The sequence below is a fragment of the Phocoena sinus genome, chromosome 1 (assembly GCF_008692025.1).
Source record: "Phocoena sinus isolate mPhoSin1 chromosome 1, mPhoSin1.pri, whole genome shotgun sequence".
NCBI classification, from domain to species: Eukaryota; Metazoa; Chordata; class Mammalia; order Artiodactyla; family Phocoenidae; genus Phocoena; species Phocoena sinus.
Genome location: NC_045763.1, coordinates 25,369,634 through 25,385,224, shown reverse-complemented (window position 1 = coordinate 25,385,224; position 15,591 = coordinate 25,369,634). Strand labels below are relative to the sequence as shown.

The 15,591-nt window shown below is 53.4% G+C and overlaps 1 protein-coding gene across 1 annotated transcript in view; it reads left to right on the top strand.

The window, feature by feature from the left end:
• SPOCD1 (SPOC domain containing 1) overlaps window positions 1-2,233 on the top strand; it is a 28,851-nt gene extending 26,618 nt beyond the window's left edge. Inside the window, 3 exon segments of the mRNA XM_032634514.1 lie at window positions 71-160; window positions 450-636; window positions 1,558-2,233. Coding sequence (XP_032490405.1) covers window positions 71-160; window positions 450-636; window positions 1,558-2,225 — 945 coding nt within the window. The 3' untranslated portion in view covers window positions 2,226-2,233.
• Window positions 2,234-15,591: the final 13,358 nt, after the last annotated feature.

The window sequence follows — 15,591 nt, the reverse complement described above, 5'->3', positions numbered from 1 at the left end:
TAGCCAGTATTGAGTCTGCCTAAAGTGGGCGGGAAGCTGGGAGGCTGACTGGCCTCCTACCTGTCCCCAGGCCCTGCCCCAGGTGATCCGCTCTGCAGGCTGCATCCCCCCCAGTGCTGTCTGGGACTTTCTGGCCAGCATCTGCCCAGCCGAGGCCAAGGTAACCACCCACCCTTGGGTACCACCTCTCCTCCTAGCACCATATCCCCAGCCCTGAGCTCTCTTTCACTCCAGCTCTGGAGCAGAGGCCTGGTTTAAGATATCCGGGTCCAGTTCCCACTGTGACTGCAGACTCACTGTGTGACCCTGGGCAAGTCCCTCTGTTTCCACCTCTGGAAAATGGGGCCACTCTTCCTCACAGGGTTCTCAGAGGTTCAGATGAGACCAGGGGTGTTCACAGGAGCAAAGAATGACTGTTCCTAAACCTGCTCTTCTTCCTGCAACCTCAGGACGTCTGCGTGGTCAGACTGTGCCCACAGGGCTCTCGGGACACCCAAAATTGCCACCTGCTTTATTCCTACCTCAACGACAAGCAGTGCCATGGCCTGGCAGCTGTGGAACAGGTGGGGGTGGTCCTGCTGCCCCTGCCTGCCTTCCAGCCCCTGCCCTCCAGGCTGCGCCCTCTTGGAGGCCCAGGTGAGTGCCCGATGCCCATCCCAGGCCCTGTCTCCCCTCACTTGGTGACCAGACAGGCATTGTAGACACAGTCACCCCTGTCTCCATGGAGGCAGGCACATCTCAGAAGGGAACTTCTGAGATGGGCAAACGTGAGAACAAAAGCAAGAAGAGCTCAGACTTGTATATTGTTTACTATGTGCCAGACACCATTCTGAAAGCTTCACTTATATTAATTCAGTTAGTCCTCAAAATAACCCCTTCAGGATGGTGCTGTTAATTTTTTCACTTCATAGATGAGGAAACTGAGGTAGGGAGAAAGCAAATGACTTGTCCAGAGTCACAGAGCCAGTCAGTAGCAGAAACTGGCCTGCTAACCACCACACATACAGTCTCTCCAATCAGGCACCTTGACGAGAAACTCACCAGTCACATTTGACCCCAGCATAGCAGAAGAGGCAGGAACCACCAACTGGCTGAAATTAGGACCTAAATAAAAGAGGAAGGAGAGATGTTTTCACCACAGCTATCCTGGGCCAAGCTTGGCTTTTGTGGCTGGATAGCCTCCAGGGTGTGGATCCAGGAAAGCATGGGAGGGGGCTGGAGGGGGTATCAAGGGGTAGACTGTACCTGTTGCTGAGTAGTGTTTGATCTTTCTGGGCTGCCTGTCCTGGGGACAGTGTGGTAGAATGAATCATACAGCCTTGAGATTAAACCATCCATGCCCCAGTCTCAGCCAAGTGAACCCTTTCACACACTGTGAGAGCAAATCTTACACCCTCCTACTTAACTTTCCTAGCATCTCATGGGCCCCATCTCACTACTGGAAAGCTCTTCTTGGGGTCTAACCTCCAGACCTCTTGCCACAGCCAGAATGCAGCTTCTGGGGGCTATGAGTTCTCTCCATCCAAGCCTTTGGTCTCTTTCCTCCTCTTTCTCCAGGCCTGGAAGCCACTCACGCAAGCCTGTTGCTGGCTGTGCTGCTCCCCAAGGCAGGGCTCCTGGCCACAGCAGAGTTCAGCCCCTTGTGGGGGAAGGTTCGCAAAATGCTCTCCTTCAACAGAAAAGCGGAGATGAGATGCTACCAGCCAGAGGCCACAGGGCCAGACGTGGCCCCGAAGGGATCCCCTCCCCCGGTGGGTGCCCTGCAGCAGGGCCAGGGCAAAGGCGGCCTGGCCCCAAGGGGAATCTGTGCTTGGCAGAGGCCTCCCAGAGGCAGGGGGAGACTGTGGGGAAAGCCTGAGACCTGGCAGGGTCCTGGACGAGGGCAACGGCATCCAAACCCAGGCTGGCACCAGTCCTGGCATCCCTATTCAGCTTCACCAGCTGGCCATGACCAGCACCTCCACAGGGCTTCCTGTCCCCGCCAAGCCCTGCTTCAGCATCTCAAATCCCTGGTGGCCATGAGCAACCAGTTCCAAGCCTCACTGAGGTCCCTAGGCCAGGAGCAACTTCCCCGACCTCCTGCCCAGCCTCCTGCAGCCGCTGGGATTCTTGGCCTCCTCTGCCAGTCCCCTGCAGCTCCAGAGCCCCCTGGCCCATCCCTTGACTCCTCTTTGGGGTCTACAGATGGAGCCGGCTCTGAGTGTCCCCTTCCTGCAGAGACCTGATTACCCACCAAAAGAGGGGCTTTAATTCCCTAACCAGTGCTGAACCCTGAGGTGCTCCAGAAAGAGCAACAGGGGCAGAGGAAGGGGATGGTTAGCTGTTTGAATTTCCTGTTCTGCAGTTTGCTTGGTTAATTTTTGGTTTAATAAAGAATTTGGCAAAGTTGAGACTGCATCTGCTGGCTGGACAGGAGGGACCCTGGGCCTGGCCACGTGTGGGTTGACGTGGGTGTGTCTGGGAGTTTCTGTGCACAGATATAGCAGAGCTAAAGTGTTAGGGATGGAGGGGGAAGCCTTGTCAGCTGTTTGTCTGAGGTTCTTAACCATCACTGTGCACCAGGGTTCAGCTGTTGCCATGGTGGGCTCTGGAAGCATTTTGCAAGTATTTTGAACTGGGTGGAAGAAGTGATGGGAGAGAAGGCAGCACTAGGTTGGGGGGAGAGAGAAAAACGAGGCTTTTGAAGGGGCAAAGACACTTAGAGATTGTTAGAGAGGAAAAGGAGAGCAAGTTGCAATGGATTTAAAATTTTTCAGTTACCAAGACTTTTTCCTTTGGAGAGTTGGGGGTTACCGGCGTAATCCCTGCGCGTCTCTGTGTGTGTCTGAGGGTCTCTGTGTGTACGCATGCCTGTGACCATATGTCTGTGTGGGTCTCTGTTGAGGAAGTTGGGAGGTCCAAATAGGATGTCTCCTCTCTGTTCCTCTTGCCAGCTCCTGGGGACTGATACTGGAGAAAGCCAAGGGCCTTGGCCTGGTGGGTGGGGGTGGACATTCAGGATGGGGTTGGAGGCTGGTGTTACAGGGCAGGATGGTGCTGCTTTGCCTGGGGCCTGGAGTGAGCTCTTAACAGCAGCTACAATTGGAAGGCATCTCCGTGTGTGTGTACCTCCGGAGAGCTGAGTCTAGGCATTGCCATGGGAACTAACTGTCTCCTCACTACCTAACCCAGGGTCCAGAAGCAGGGCCTGGCTTGGAGGAGAGAACTTGTGGCAGGACCCCACCGTTCACCCCTGCCCCGGCCTGAAGGGGTGTATCTCTTCCCACCCCTTCTCTGAAGTCGACCCATGTACCAGCCTCGCCCTGGGCTGGGAAAGATGGGGCAATAGTTGGGGGAGTCCCACTTCTCTGCCCCATGAGCTGTGCTGCTGCCCTACCCGCGGCCGACAGCAGAGGGGGCCCTAGGCCTTGGGATGGAGGTCGGGGCTGGCAGGACTGGAGGCCAAGCTGGAGGCGGGGCGAAGTGTGGGAATTTAGCCGTAGGGATTGGGCGCGTGTGTGTGGGTGGGGTGGGGTGCCGGGGGGTGGGACAAGGAGGGGGGACTGGGCAGGTGAACCGCGGGTGGGGGGGAAGCTCCGAGGGCCTTGTGAGGGCCTCAGTGCTATATGCAAATTACCCAAATTACCCTGCAACCTGCGGCTTGACTCAAGTCGGCAGCAACTTGGGTCATTTTCTTAACACAGGGCAGTTGGGGGACGGCTATGCGCCCCCTCCCTCCAAGCCCAGGACTTCCTCCCAGGGAGACCGTTTGCTGCCTTCCCAAGCACTCAGGGGAAAAAAAGCTCCGTACTCTGGGCTGGGACTTCCTTTCGGAGCGTCAGTTTTCCCCTCTGTAGATGGGAGTGATCGTGCAGCCCTCTGGCACCTCGCCCCGCAGAGAGGGCTATAGGTGAACCCCGAAATCCTCAGCCTGCTTCGAGGATGGGGGCTGGACAGCATGACCTCCACCCACCTTTTGGCGATGGTCCACAAGCCTCTTGCCTTTCTTTTGGCAGAGGAGGCCAGGAGCGCGGATTAGGCGAGCTGTTGCTAGGGGGCGTGACCGGAGGTTGCTGGGTTCAGGTTGCTAAGCAACGCTGGGCGGGGCTCACGTTGCCGGGCCGGAGTAGGCGTATCAGGGGACCCGAAGAGCCAGCTAAGCTTCCCTAGGTTTTAATGGAAGGCGGCCGTCGACGCTGCTCTCCCCGCGACTTTCTGCGGGTTTCAGCTTCCCCTGGGCAGGACGCCGTCTCGGAGGGTCCTTCCGGTCACACCCTCCGAGACTCCGTTATCCTCTGGGCTCTGGAGCGAGGAACCCTGGGTCTCTGTGCACGTGTCTACGCGTTTGCTTGTGCGGTAGGGGGAGGGAGGGTCGCTTTTGGGTTTCCATAGCAACCGCTCCAGTGTCACCCCATTGCTCCCAAAGGTTTGAGCGGTTGCGTGTGTAAATTTACATATATCTGCATGACATTAACATAGAGGCGGAGCCGGAACTTGTTTGGGCAACTCTCCCTGGACAGTTCCGTTTGTTTCTCTCTCATCCCGCCTGATGGGCACGTGGGCCGCGCATGCGTGAGTGTTTTGCTTATTAATGTTCCCAGATTTGGGGTGGGCGGGTGAACTGTAATAGTGACCACCGGTTCCCAGGCCCCGCAGTCACCTCATAGAGCTGTTTGGATGAATCCACGTACCCTTGACCAAAGACCCAGTCCCACCGGGCAATGCCAGGCCTGGTTGGAATCCCAGTTCTGCCCTTTCTTGTCTGTGTGGCCTGGGGCAAGTTTAGTTGTCCTCTCTACGGCTCAGTTTCCTTCTCTGTGGTTAGGGATACTAATCCCTAACTCATCGAGTTATGTGAGGGTTCAATGGGATGCCACTTTTATATGCATTTCTTGCTGCTCTTGGCATACAGTATCCACTCAGTGGTAGCTCTCTGCCTCCCTCCATGGAGCCCAGCTCCTCTCAGGCCCCAGCCAAAGCAAACTGACTTCTTTGCAGCTCATGTCATGACAACTAAACACCCGGAAGAACTTCCAGATGTCAGGGCAGACTGGGTTCGAGGCACAGGATGAAGACTGTTTGCCTGTTTGTCTTTCTTGGATGCTGGAGGCCAGGTTGGTGAGAAACACGGACACCACCCCACCGTCACCACCACTACCACACACACCTTTACACCCTTGTCTCTCTCAGCGGCCAACTGTTTCCAGAAACCTTGCATTTCTGTCTCAAAACGGCAGCAGGGAGGTTGAGAGACTTAAGAACCAGAGCTAAGGTGATCGAGAAAGTACTCTCCAGGACTGAGATGTCTGGGATGGAGCAGGGTCCAGCAGGAGGCTAAGGTCAGAAACTTTGCTTGAAGAGCCATATATCTGAGCCTTTACCAGAGAGGACTGGGGGACCCTGGGGCCACTCCTTTGCCCTTTCTGGTCCTCAGGGTCCCCATTGTGGACAACTGGGACTCCTCTGCTGTGATTTGGGGTGGAGGGCTCAGTATGGAGAACCCCTCTCACTGCTGCAGCTCTGTAGCAGTGCCATGGCGGAAGTGAGTTTTCTGTTGGGGCAGAGGCTGCGAGGTACCCTGCCCCTTGAGCGTGGCTGGGATGGAGCAGTAGATATCCTGGAAGTTCTTGTTCTTACTTGGACTCTAATTGTTCCAGATAGCCTCTTCAAAAGCTGGGAAGTCCTGCCTGGGTCTAACTTTACCTTCCTGCTCTGGCAGAAGCTCCTTCTCTCCCTCATTTTTGCTGGTGTCTCTGTAACCTTAACAGCCTTGACTGCTAGGGTCAGAGGGGAGGCAGAGCAGGTGTTAAAGGAGAAGAATCAGTTCCACTCTGTGTTGGTCTCTTAGTTCTCAGTTAGGTTCAGATAATTAAAATAAATGAGATTGGCTCCTATCCTGGGTAGAGGAAGGTTATTGGTGATGAAGAGGGAGTATAGAAGCTGGATTCCGATTGGTTGGTTGGCTTCCTGGAGGAGGTAGAATTACCTGGGGGCCATACCCTGCCGTTGTCACTCTGACACTATGCAGGACTACTGTCTGCCAGCGGATGGCAGTGAGCCACTTCCTTCCCTCGTAGCCACCTGTGCTCCACAGGTAAGGATTCTAGGGACAGGCTGAGAGCCTGGCAGTGCCCAGTTGGCCTGCTTGTGTCCCGCTCTGGGGGCCAATTAAGTCTCCATCTCTAGCCGCGCCGATTAACAGTTAATAAGGCAGCAAACACCTGCAGCTATGGAGGCGAATTAAGAGCAACAGTCGGCATAATACACAACCCGATAAGTGAGCAATTAACAACCGGAGAAAGATTAATAGAAGCAATTACATCCTACTCGGGGCTCTGTAAATACGACTGTCAATGGCTGACGGATTCAGTGCAGTCTCTCCTGGCCCCGCCCCAGGCTGCAGCCTCTGCAGGGAGGGAGTCAGGCCAGCCAGCCTGTGGATTCAGGACCACAGAGTCATATATACATGGGAAATGTGCATATACACAAATGTAGACATACATAGACAGACATGCTCACAGAGATAGTCCGCAAAGTGCAGTCACACAGATACACACATCCTGTACTGTCACCCACACTCACATTCACACAACACAGAGCTACACATTGGTCGTTCGGAAATACACACCGACGTACACAGGAAAATACCCACAGTGTCATAAACAGACACTTCCCTGTTTTAGACAGAGCCACACAGACAACCAGACACACAGTGACACTCACATATACAATTTGGATATATAGACAAACAGCTCCATGCTCCTAGGGTCCCAGATGCATATGGCCTCTGTCCTCCTTTGATGCCCACCTTGCAAAGGGTCGTGCATAGTGGGTGAGAGCTGCAGCTGGGCATTGGTTCGAGAGTACTGGAGTGCGGGTAGGAAGGGATAGAATATTTGTGAACATGTACGCAAGCATGTCTGTGTGCATGTAAGTCTAAGCATGTATGTCCTGGCAAGAGTGTGTTTTACCGATGTATGGGCATGTTCCTGTGTGTAAGCACGCATGTGCCTATACATCTGAGTGCCTGTACGAGTGTCTGCGTGTCGTGATGTGTGCATGGGAACGGGTACATGTGCTTGTGTGCAGCGTATCTGTGACTACACACGTGGGTTTCCAGTTCATGTGTGATGCTATGTCAGTGCCCAGGTCTGGGTAACTGTGTGACGGTACCTCAAAGTGGCTTTATGTGTGTCCTGTCTCTGTGCTGGGGCAGATGAGGGAATTCTCTATGGGATGCTTCCCCGGGGAACCTGTGACTTCTGCTGACCCCAGGGTCTACCTCCAGGGATCGAGGCTCAGAGACTGTCAAACATCCTCTAGGACTCCTTGGTTTTCCTCACAGTGGGACTCAACACCATTGGGCCTCACCCAGGTAGGAGGAGAGAAATGAGAACAGTTTCTAAAGGAATGGACTTGGAGGTTAATTTTTCCTGGTTGAAAGCCAAGTGAGGAGTTCACTGAGAATGCTCACCATCCTCTCGAGGCCACAGCTCCAGTCCCCACCGGGCCCTTCTCACTCCAGCCTCCACCTTGGAGCTTCCCATGGAAAACCCCCAGACCCAAGACTCATGCACTTAGCTCACAGCCTGGGACATACGCCGTCATACACAGAAACCCCAGACCACAAGGATACAGTCATGCAGACACACAAACATAGACAGTCATGAATATAAACACATAAAATTCTACTCACAGTCACACCCAGACCTATCTGCCCACGCACAGTCTCACCTCACACACAAAATCACACACACACGGGCTCCCACACAGCGATGCCCACACACACCTGCACTCCCACGTGCCCACACTCCCATCCCTCTCTGAGATGAGCCTAGTGCCAAGCCCGAGGGCCCAGAGGGTCGTCCTGAGACAGGTCCCCCCACTTCCCCCAACACTAGTCTGGCCAGACAGCGGAGGCCTCCAGGGCCCAGGAGAATTCTCCCTCACTGCTAACCCGCTGGCTGACAGGCGGGCACATTGAGGCCTGGCTCTGCCAGAGGGGGGCATGGTGTAAATAAGGGGGTAATGAGGCTCACCAACATCCCCCATCCCCCGCCCAAGACCCAGTTGCGGCCTGCCCCAGGGCCTCTCACTGTTGGGCCGGGAGGAGCTTCTGAGCAGAGACACACATTTATAGGGATTTACACGGAGCCACCCACACAGACGCAGACCTCCACAGGACACAAAAGGACCCAGACACAGGCAGTGTCTGGCGCTCCCCCTTTAGCAGCCTGTCAGTGGCACCTCCTCCCAAGGCATGAGCCACTCGCCAAAGCCAGGGCTGACCTTGCAGATCGCCTGGCCAGGCCCCTCACTCCCCCTCGGCCTCCCACCATATAATGAAAGCAGACAGGAAACAGATCTGAGGGCCTCCAAAGCCAAAGCATCCGCCTGTCAGTCTCTCCTTCTGTCAGTCAGTCGAGCCTTCTGTTTGACTTCTATTCATTCAGTCTTTGTTTTTCACTTGTTCATTTGTTCACTCACTCATTCAACCAATAAGGACGTTAAACAAATCATTCCTTTCAGGCTAATAACCTGGCTGCCCTCCTGGCCTGGGGATGCAGTTGCTGGGAAGGGAGAAAAGGTGGGTCTGGGCTCTGAGGGAGAAGGGGAAAGAGTGGAAAGGGTATCCCCCATCCCCTACTTCTTCTTCAGTCTCTCAAAGTGAAAAAAAAGCTGTTTCTTCTGCAGCTGGAAGGAAAAAAAGCCAAGTCCCAGGATAATAGATAATAATGGCTAACACTTACAGGCTCTTACTCCGTGCCAGGCACTGTTCTAAGTGCTTTACATGAATTAACTCAGTTCATCCTCATAAAAACTCTATGAAGCTGTTACTATTATTAACCCCACTTAGGGGCACAGGGAGGTTAAGTAACTTGCCCAAGGTCAAACAGCTTGTCAGAGCCACCCCAACTGTTTGAAGAGCCTAGGGCAGAGTACAAAAGGAGGCCTCTAGCCCTCTACCCGGTTCCCTTCTCTCCCATCCCTGGGCTCCCTGTGGCTGCATGAGGGGCCTTGTGTGCATGCCTGTTGACGCCCCGACACTCGAGACCCTGCTTGCCACACACCTGGCAAAGAGCCGCCCTTCTGCCACCCTTCAAGCTTGAGGAGAAAGGACATGGGAAGAGGGCACCAGGCCCTGGCGGCCAGTTTAGGGCTGTTTGGGGAGGGAATTCCAGGATCCTGGGTTGGAGTATAGTATAGAAGGGGGCTGGAGCTCCAGGTGGGCACAGCCCTGTGGCACTGTGGACCTTCAAATTCTTCACCCCATGCAGAAGAGGGCCAAAGTGGGGTCCTCTAAAGTGGGGGGTCCAGGGCAAGGGCCTTGGTTGCCCAGGTCTGAAAATGTTGGAGCTAGTAAATGGCAGATCCAGCATACGATCCCAGGCTCTCTGGCTAGAGTCAGCTCTTAACGGACTGATGGGGGCTGAAGGGGGCAGGGGGCTGGTGGGATGGGCAGAGGTTGCTAAGTTTTACTTCTCCATCCCCACTCCCAACCCTGCCCTGACCAAATTCAGGCCGTCCCCCCCATGGGAATGCTCTGTGCCCAGCTCCATCTGGGGTCGGGGGCTCCCAAGGATGACTTGATTCTCAGTCTTGTTGCCCCTCCCATCCCATTCTCACTGACATCCCCACCCCTCCTGCAGCAGGGATTAGGGAAGGAGTGGAGGCTTCTGGGATTGAATGGGTACCAGTAACATCAACACATCCAGCTCCCTGCCTCTGTTTCCCTGGCCCCAGGATTCCTGCTGGTCTCCAGAGGCTTTTTCACATAATTACCCAGGCTAGGAATTTCAATCTCTGGTGCCAGCCAGGTCCTTGTTATGCAAATATAGGCAAATGAGATGCAAACAGAGCAGTCCCAGATTAACAGAGAAATCCCCAGCAGCTGGAGGAGTCGCCATGAAGTCAGCTCACTGGAGCTTCCCCGAGCTCCCCTCATCCAGTCTCTGTCCACCTGGATGTGTCTGGTCCCTCCCATCCTTGACGCCACTCTTTCTCCCCCCTCAGGAGCTATCTGCTCAGACACAGAGAGGGTCTGGACAAGAGGGGACACCAGGGCCCAGGCCCCCCACGACCTTTCCATCTGAGGTCTCTGCCCTCTCCCCACTCTTAAGACATCCAGGCAGGGGTGGAGGTTGGGGGGCGGTGAGTGGGGCTGAGAGAGAGGGAGAACTCTGTCTTGCCCCTGCAGAAGAGAGAATTCACACACACACACACACACACACACACACACACACACACACAGGCATGCAGAGTTGAGCGCGAGAGTCACCCTTAAGATGTACACACATATGCACTATTCACACACAGGTGTCACACACACCACCACACAAATCTGGCCAAGCTCTCCACCCTTTCTTTCCCCAGCACACCAGAAATTAAGCCATAGACATCAACAGGCTGTGGTAGGAGGGCAGGCTCTGTCCCCATTCCTGGGGCCTGGAGGTTAGATGCTAGTGCCGGTAGAAGGATCCTGGGTCTGCATGAAGACAGAAGGAAGTAGAAGATCCTGCCCAGGGCACGTCCCTGGGAAGGAGGCTGGGGGTGTGTGGAAGTCTCAGCAGGAGCACTGCCCACCTGAACCCCAGGAGACAGGGTTGAGGCTGGTGTCTATACCATCAGGCACTGCCTGGGGGAACCTGGCCTGCTGGCTGGTCCAACCAGCCCAGGCCCAACTTCTAAAAATAAGAGTCAAGAATCTAAGCCCCTGGTTGGTTCTGCAGGAGCCTGTTGCCTTGGCAACCCCTTCTCAGAGGCCTCCCTCCCGGCTGCCCCGTTTGGCTGCTGGCCTCTGTGCCAGTCCCCTCTGCTGGCCCCTCTGTCCCATCCTCCTGGGGAGGGAGGTGGGGTGGTAGGGCTGGGGGTGGAATAACCTGGAGGCCCTTGGGGGCTCCAGCTGAGCACAGTGGGCTGAGCGTGAGCCCTGTCTGGGGCTGACCGTGTCGGAGGCTGTCTGACTGTGGATATGCGGCTGTGTGCACGACAGGACCCGCATCTGACAGCCTACATCAGGCTGTGCCTCTGTGCCTCTCTGCCTGTGCTGTCTGTGACTCTCAGAGTCCCTGTGGACGACTGTGCCCTCTCTCTGTGGATCCTGGTCCATGTGTGTGGCCGTGTGTATCTGAGTCATGAGGGAAGGCCTAGCCTTGGCCTTTCTGTGCCTGCCCCTGCCCACGGCCCCCCTCCATGCGGGCTTCCCCTTAACCCTGCCCACCGCCATGTTCTGGCGCAGCAGGCTGGGCACACACAGGGCCACAGGGGTGCCCGGCGTGAGCCAGAGGTCGGGTGGCGACTGGGCCAAGGTCAGCTTCTTCCAGGGTCTGCAGCCAAATATTGACTAAGCCCCAAATCTGCCCCTTTGGGAGAATGGGGGAGAAAGCCACTCCTGAAGTCGTGCGATCTAAATCTGAGTGCCTGCATGTGCGCGCTACGGTCAGTGTCAGAGGCAGAGCCTCCCCTACCCCACCCTGCCTCCCCTCTCCAGTTAATCACCGAGTCCTGTCAAATCTCCTCATGATCACTGCTCCAGCCTGCCCCTCCTCTCTTCCTCTCTGTCACCACCGCCCAGCCCAGGCCAACCCCCTCTCTCACCCAGATGATGCAACAGAGTCCTAATGGCTCTCCCCAGTTCCTGGCCTCATCCTGTCTCCCATGCCCCATTCTGTGGCCACAACAACGATCTTTCTAAAACACAACTTGGATCTTGTTATGTTACAGCCCCTGCAGAGGACCATCCACTTTATTCTCACAGCAAAGCGCTAGCTCCTCAACCCGGTCTAGGTCTCTGCTCACTCAGGGTTTACCTGTTGCCCCTTCACTCAGCTACACAGCTACTAAGAGTTGCCAGAAGAGGTAAGGATCTCTCTTTCCTCTGTGCTTTTGCACATAATGTTTCCTAGCCTGGGACCAATCCTCCCTCCTTTTTTTTTTTTCAAGAGGAAGACAAAATATATATTTCTTATTATAAATCACAATTTCACACAAACCAAAAGAGTTTATAAAGACACATGAAATAACCCACCTTCTTAAGTGGCAGTTTGACTGACACAAAGATCTAACTACTTCACAACATATAAAAATAAGAAGCGGGGCTTCCCTGGTGGCGCAGTGGTTGAGAGTCCACCTGCAGATGCAGGGGACACAGGTTCATGCCCCAGTCCGGGAAGATCCCACATGCCGCAGAGTGGCTGGGCCCGTGAGCCATGGCCACTGAGCCTGCGCGTCCGGAGCCTGTGCTCCGCAACGGGAGAGACCACAACAGTGAGAGGCCCGCGTACCGCAAAAAAAAAAAAAAAAAAGTAGCAAAGCTAGATATAGACTATACCTCATGACCAATGTTTGAGCATCCAATCTTTCTTAGAAATTACCCAGATATCCAAAATTATACTTACCATTTATACTAGCCAATCCTCCCTCCTTTGGATAAACTTTCACATTCTGAGACTCAGCATAGGCATCACCTCCAGCAGGAAGCCTTCCCTGACTGCCCAGGCTGGGTTAGGAGCCTCTGTGTTCTCATGACATCCTGGGCTGCCCCCTTCCTCCCCTGCACACACACTGCACATATTTCTAATGACTTTTCCCCAAAAATTTTGTAGAAGATTTAGAAGAAACAAAAAAGTATTAATTGAAACAAAAAAATCACCGATAATCCTCTCTTCAGATTTAGCTCTCTGTTTATTTCCTTCCAGACTTTCTTTAAATGAATTGATTGAATATTTTCGTTATAAAATTAAGAATATCCTATATGTACAGTTTCTTTTCCTGCTTTGTTTCACTTATCATTATATAATGAGCTTTTCCCCAGGTTATTAAAAATTCTTCAAGAACATGACTTTTAATGTTTGTATAGTATTCTTATATATGGATATATCATAAGTTATTTAACCAACCCTCTATTGCTAGACATTTATGGTGGTTGTGACTTTTCACAGTTATAAATAATGGCAATAAGCATCCTTATGCGTGGTTCTTTTTCAACATCTTTGGTTACTTCTTGGATTGAGTTCCTAAAAGTAGATTAAGAGCACCAAGGGATCTGTCTGTTTTAAAAGCTCCTGACACCACAGCCCGATGGCCTTTACCCTTCCATCAATGGAGGCTGAGAGCGCCCCAGATTTCAGTTCTCATCAACACTGGTGCTATCTTTAAAAAAAACTATTCATTTCAATAGGTAAAACTACATCATATTGTTTTAATTTGCATGTCTTTGATTACTGGTGAGGATAAAGCTTTTGTATCTCCTCTTTTTTTTTTTTTTTTTTTTTTTTTTTTGCGGTACGCGGGTCTCTCACTGTTGTGGCCTCTCCCGTTGCGGAGCACAGGCTCCAGACGCACAGGCTCAGCGGCCATGGCCCACGGGCCCAGCCGCTCCGCGGCATGTGGGATCCCCCCAGACCGGGGCACGAACCCGCGTCCCCTGCATCGGCAGGCGGACTCTCAACCACTGCGCCACCAGGGAAGCCCCTGTATCTCCTCTTTTGTGTCATGCACAGATCACAGTGAGCTATAATTATATTTTTACAACCTGCCTCTCCCTCACCAACCTCAGCTCTTGAGGGCAGAGCCTGTTTGGGTCCAATTCTCTGTATCAGGAGCAGGGACAGAGGAGGTGTTCCCAGTGTACTGGATGGATTTCACTGAAGACTCTGTCTTCAGCCTGAACTTTGACGTTGGGAAGACCTGGAGTCAAGCTTTAGCTCGGAGGATTGAATTTGGGCAAATTACTTCACCTCTCTGGGCCTCAGTTTCCACATATGATAAGTGGGTCTGAGTGAGGGTTAAACATGATGAAGAGTGCGAAGAGGCATATAAAGGGCTGTGAGGTATTGTCTGAGGTCTGCTCATGTTTATGTACACGGGGGCCGAGGGAGGAAGGAATGTGTGGCAATGGCCAACTCCCCCTTCCCAGAGACAAGATGGTGCCCAGATGCCTCTTGGTCCAGAGGTGGGCAGGGAGCTCAGAGCACAGAGTCCAGGTAAGACTGGGAAGGCCTGTGGCAACCGTCAGGCCTGAGTTCAAGTTCAGCTGACTCAAGGACGTTTGTGTCCTTGTGTAAGCCCCAGAGGGGAATTTCTGGCTCTGTTCACATCTGGCAGGGTTTCTGTGTTGTGAGCTGTTACCCACACCATTGCCTGGTATGGTTTAATCACCATCACCAGAGAGGGAGAGCACCTCTGCCCTGGTGGCACAGCATCTCTTTCTGAGATTGGCCCTCTGTCACATGGAGTGTCTTAGAGACAAGCCCTCGCTGGGGGCACCCTCACCCATTCTGGCTCAGGAAACTTTCCAAGACAGACACACACAATTTCTCTGAACATTACCAGCCTAATGATACTGTCATTTGAGGTCTGGAAATGAGGAGAAATCAGCTTTTTCTCAGTAATTAATGTGAATGATGGGCCTTGAGATGGAGTGGCAACCCCCCAAAGTGAGAACCAAGCTCTCAGAAAAGTCAGCCAGGTATCCCCATGCCTCCAGGAAGGTCTGCGTATCCATCCCTGGCGTCTGTTTGGTCTCCCTTGGATAGGCCAAGGCCCCCCACCCCTTTCCCTTTGTCATTCCTTTAGGGATCACTTTAGGGGTTGAGCCCTGATGGTCAGGAAGTTCCTCCTTGAGTCTGCCCACAGTCCTTCATGCTGCAATTCAGTTTACTGTACCATTGCCCTTCTGAGAACTGCCTTTCTTAGGGGTGGGTATCCTTGGCTTAGTAGGGGCTTTCTTTATCTCATATGTTGAAAGCAGAGGTGAAAACACCTGGGTAAGAGTGGATTGAAGTGAGGTACTCCAGGCTTTGTAAGAATGTTTGGGAAAAAAACCTGGAGGGATGGGGGCAGGGCTTGGCTCTAGCAGACAGAGGGCTGAAAGCTGACCCAGCTTTCCTTTCTAAGTGAAGCATCACCAGATTCATGAATATTTCTCTGAGTCCCTGCCTCAGCTTCCCTACCACCCTCAGGGGGAAATGTTTTTCTCCCATCCCTTTGTCTTATCTGTTCACTTTCAGTGCTGAGGAAGGAGACCCGGAGTAAATCAGCTCCAGGTCCTGCCCACGAGCAGCTCTGAGTCCAGCGGGACAAGCACAGGCTGGTGCTAACAGCTCTGAAACAGAGTTTACGGTGTCACAGAAGGAGGTTACAAAGGGAGCCCAAAGGAGAGAAGAACTGATGCTTTCTGGAGGAATCTGGGAGGTAGAGGAGGGGGCCTGGAAAGATTCACTGAGAAGTCCAGGCAGAAGGAATGGCATGGTCAAAGTCTGGGAGGTGAGAAAGAGGCTGGTACGATCAGAAAATGGGGTCTAGATCCTGGGACATGGGGTGGATGTGGAGGCAGGAAGAAAGGGAAAGCTGGGGGGTCTACAGGGGTAAAGGTGGTAAAAGGCAGTGAATGCTGAGGTAAGGAGTTTGAACTTTATCCCGAGAGCACTGGGGAGCCAGTGGGGGTTTAAGCAAAGGAGGAATATGGTTGAATTTGTCCTTCAGGGTGATCACTTGGGGAAAATACTGTCAGAGGCTGAGGGACAAGACTAATAGCTACTGTCACATGTCTGTGGTCCTGAACAAAGGCAGTGGGTTCCAGAGATGTTAAGAGGGGAGATCAGATGGGAC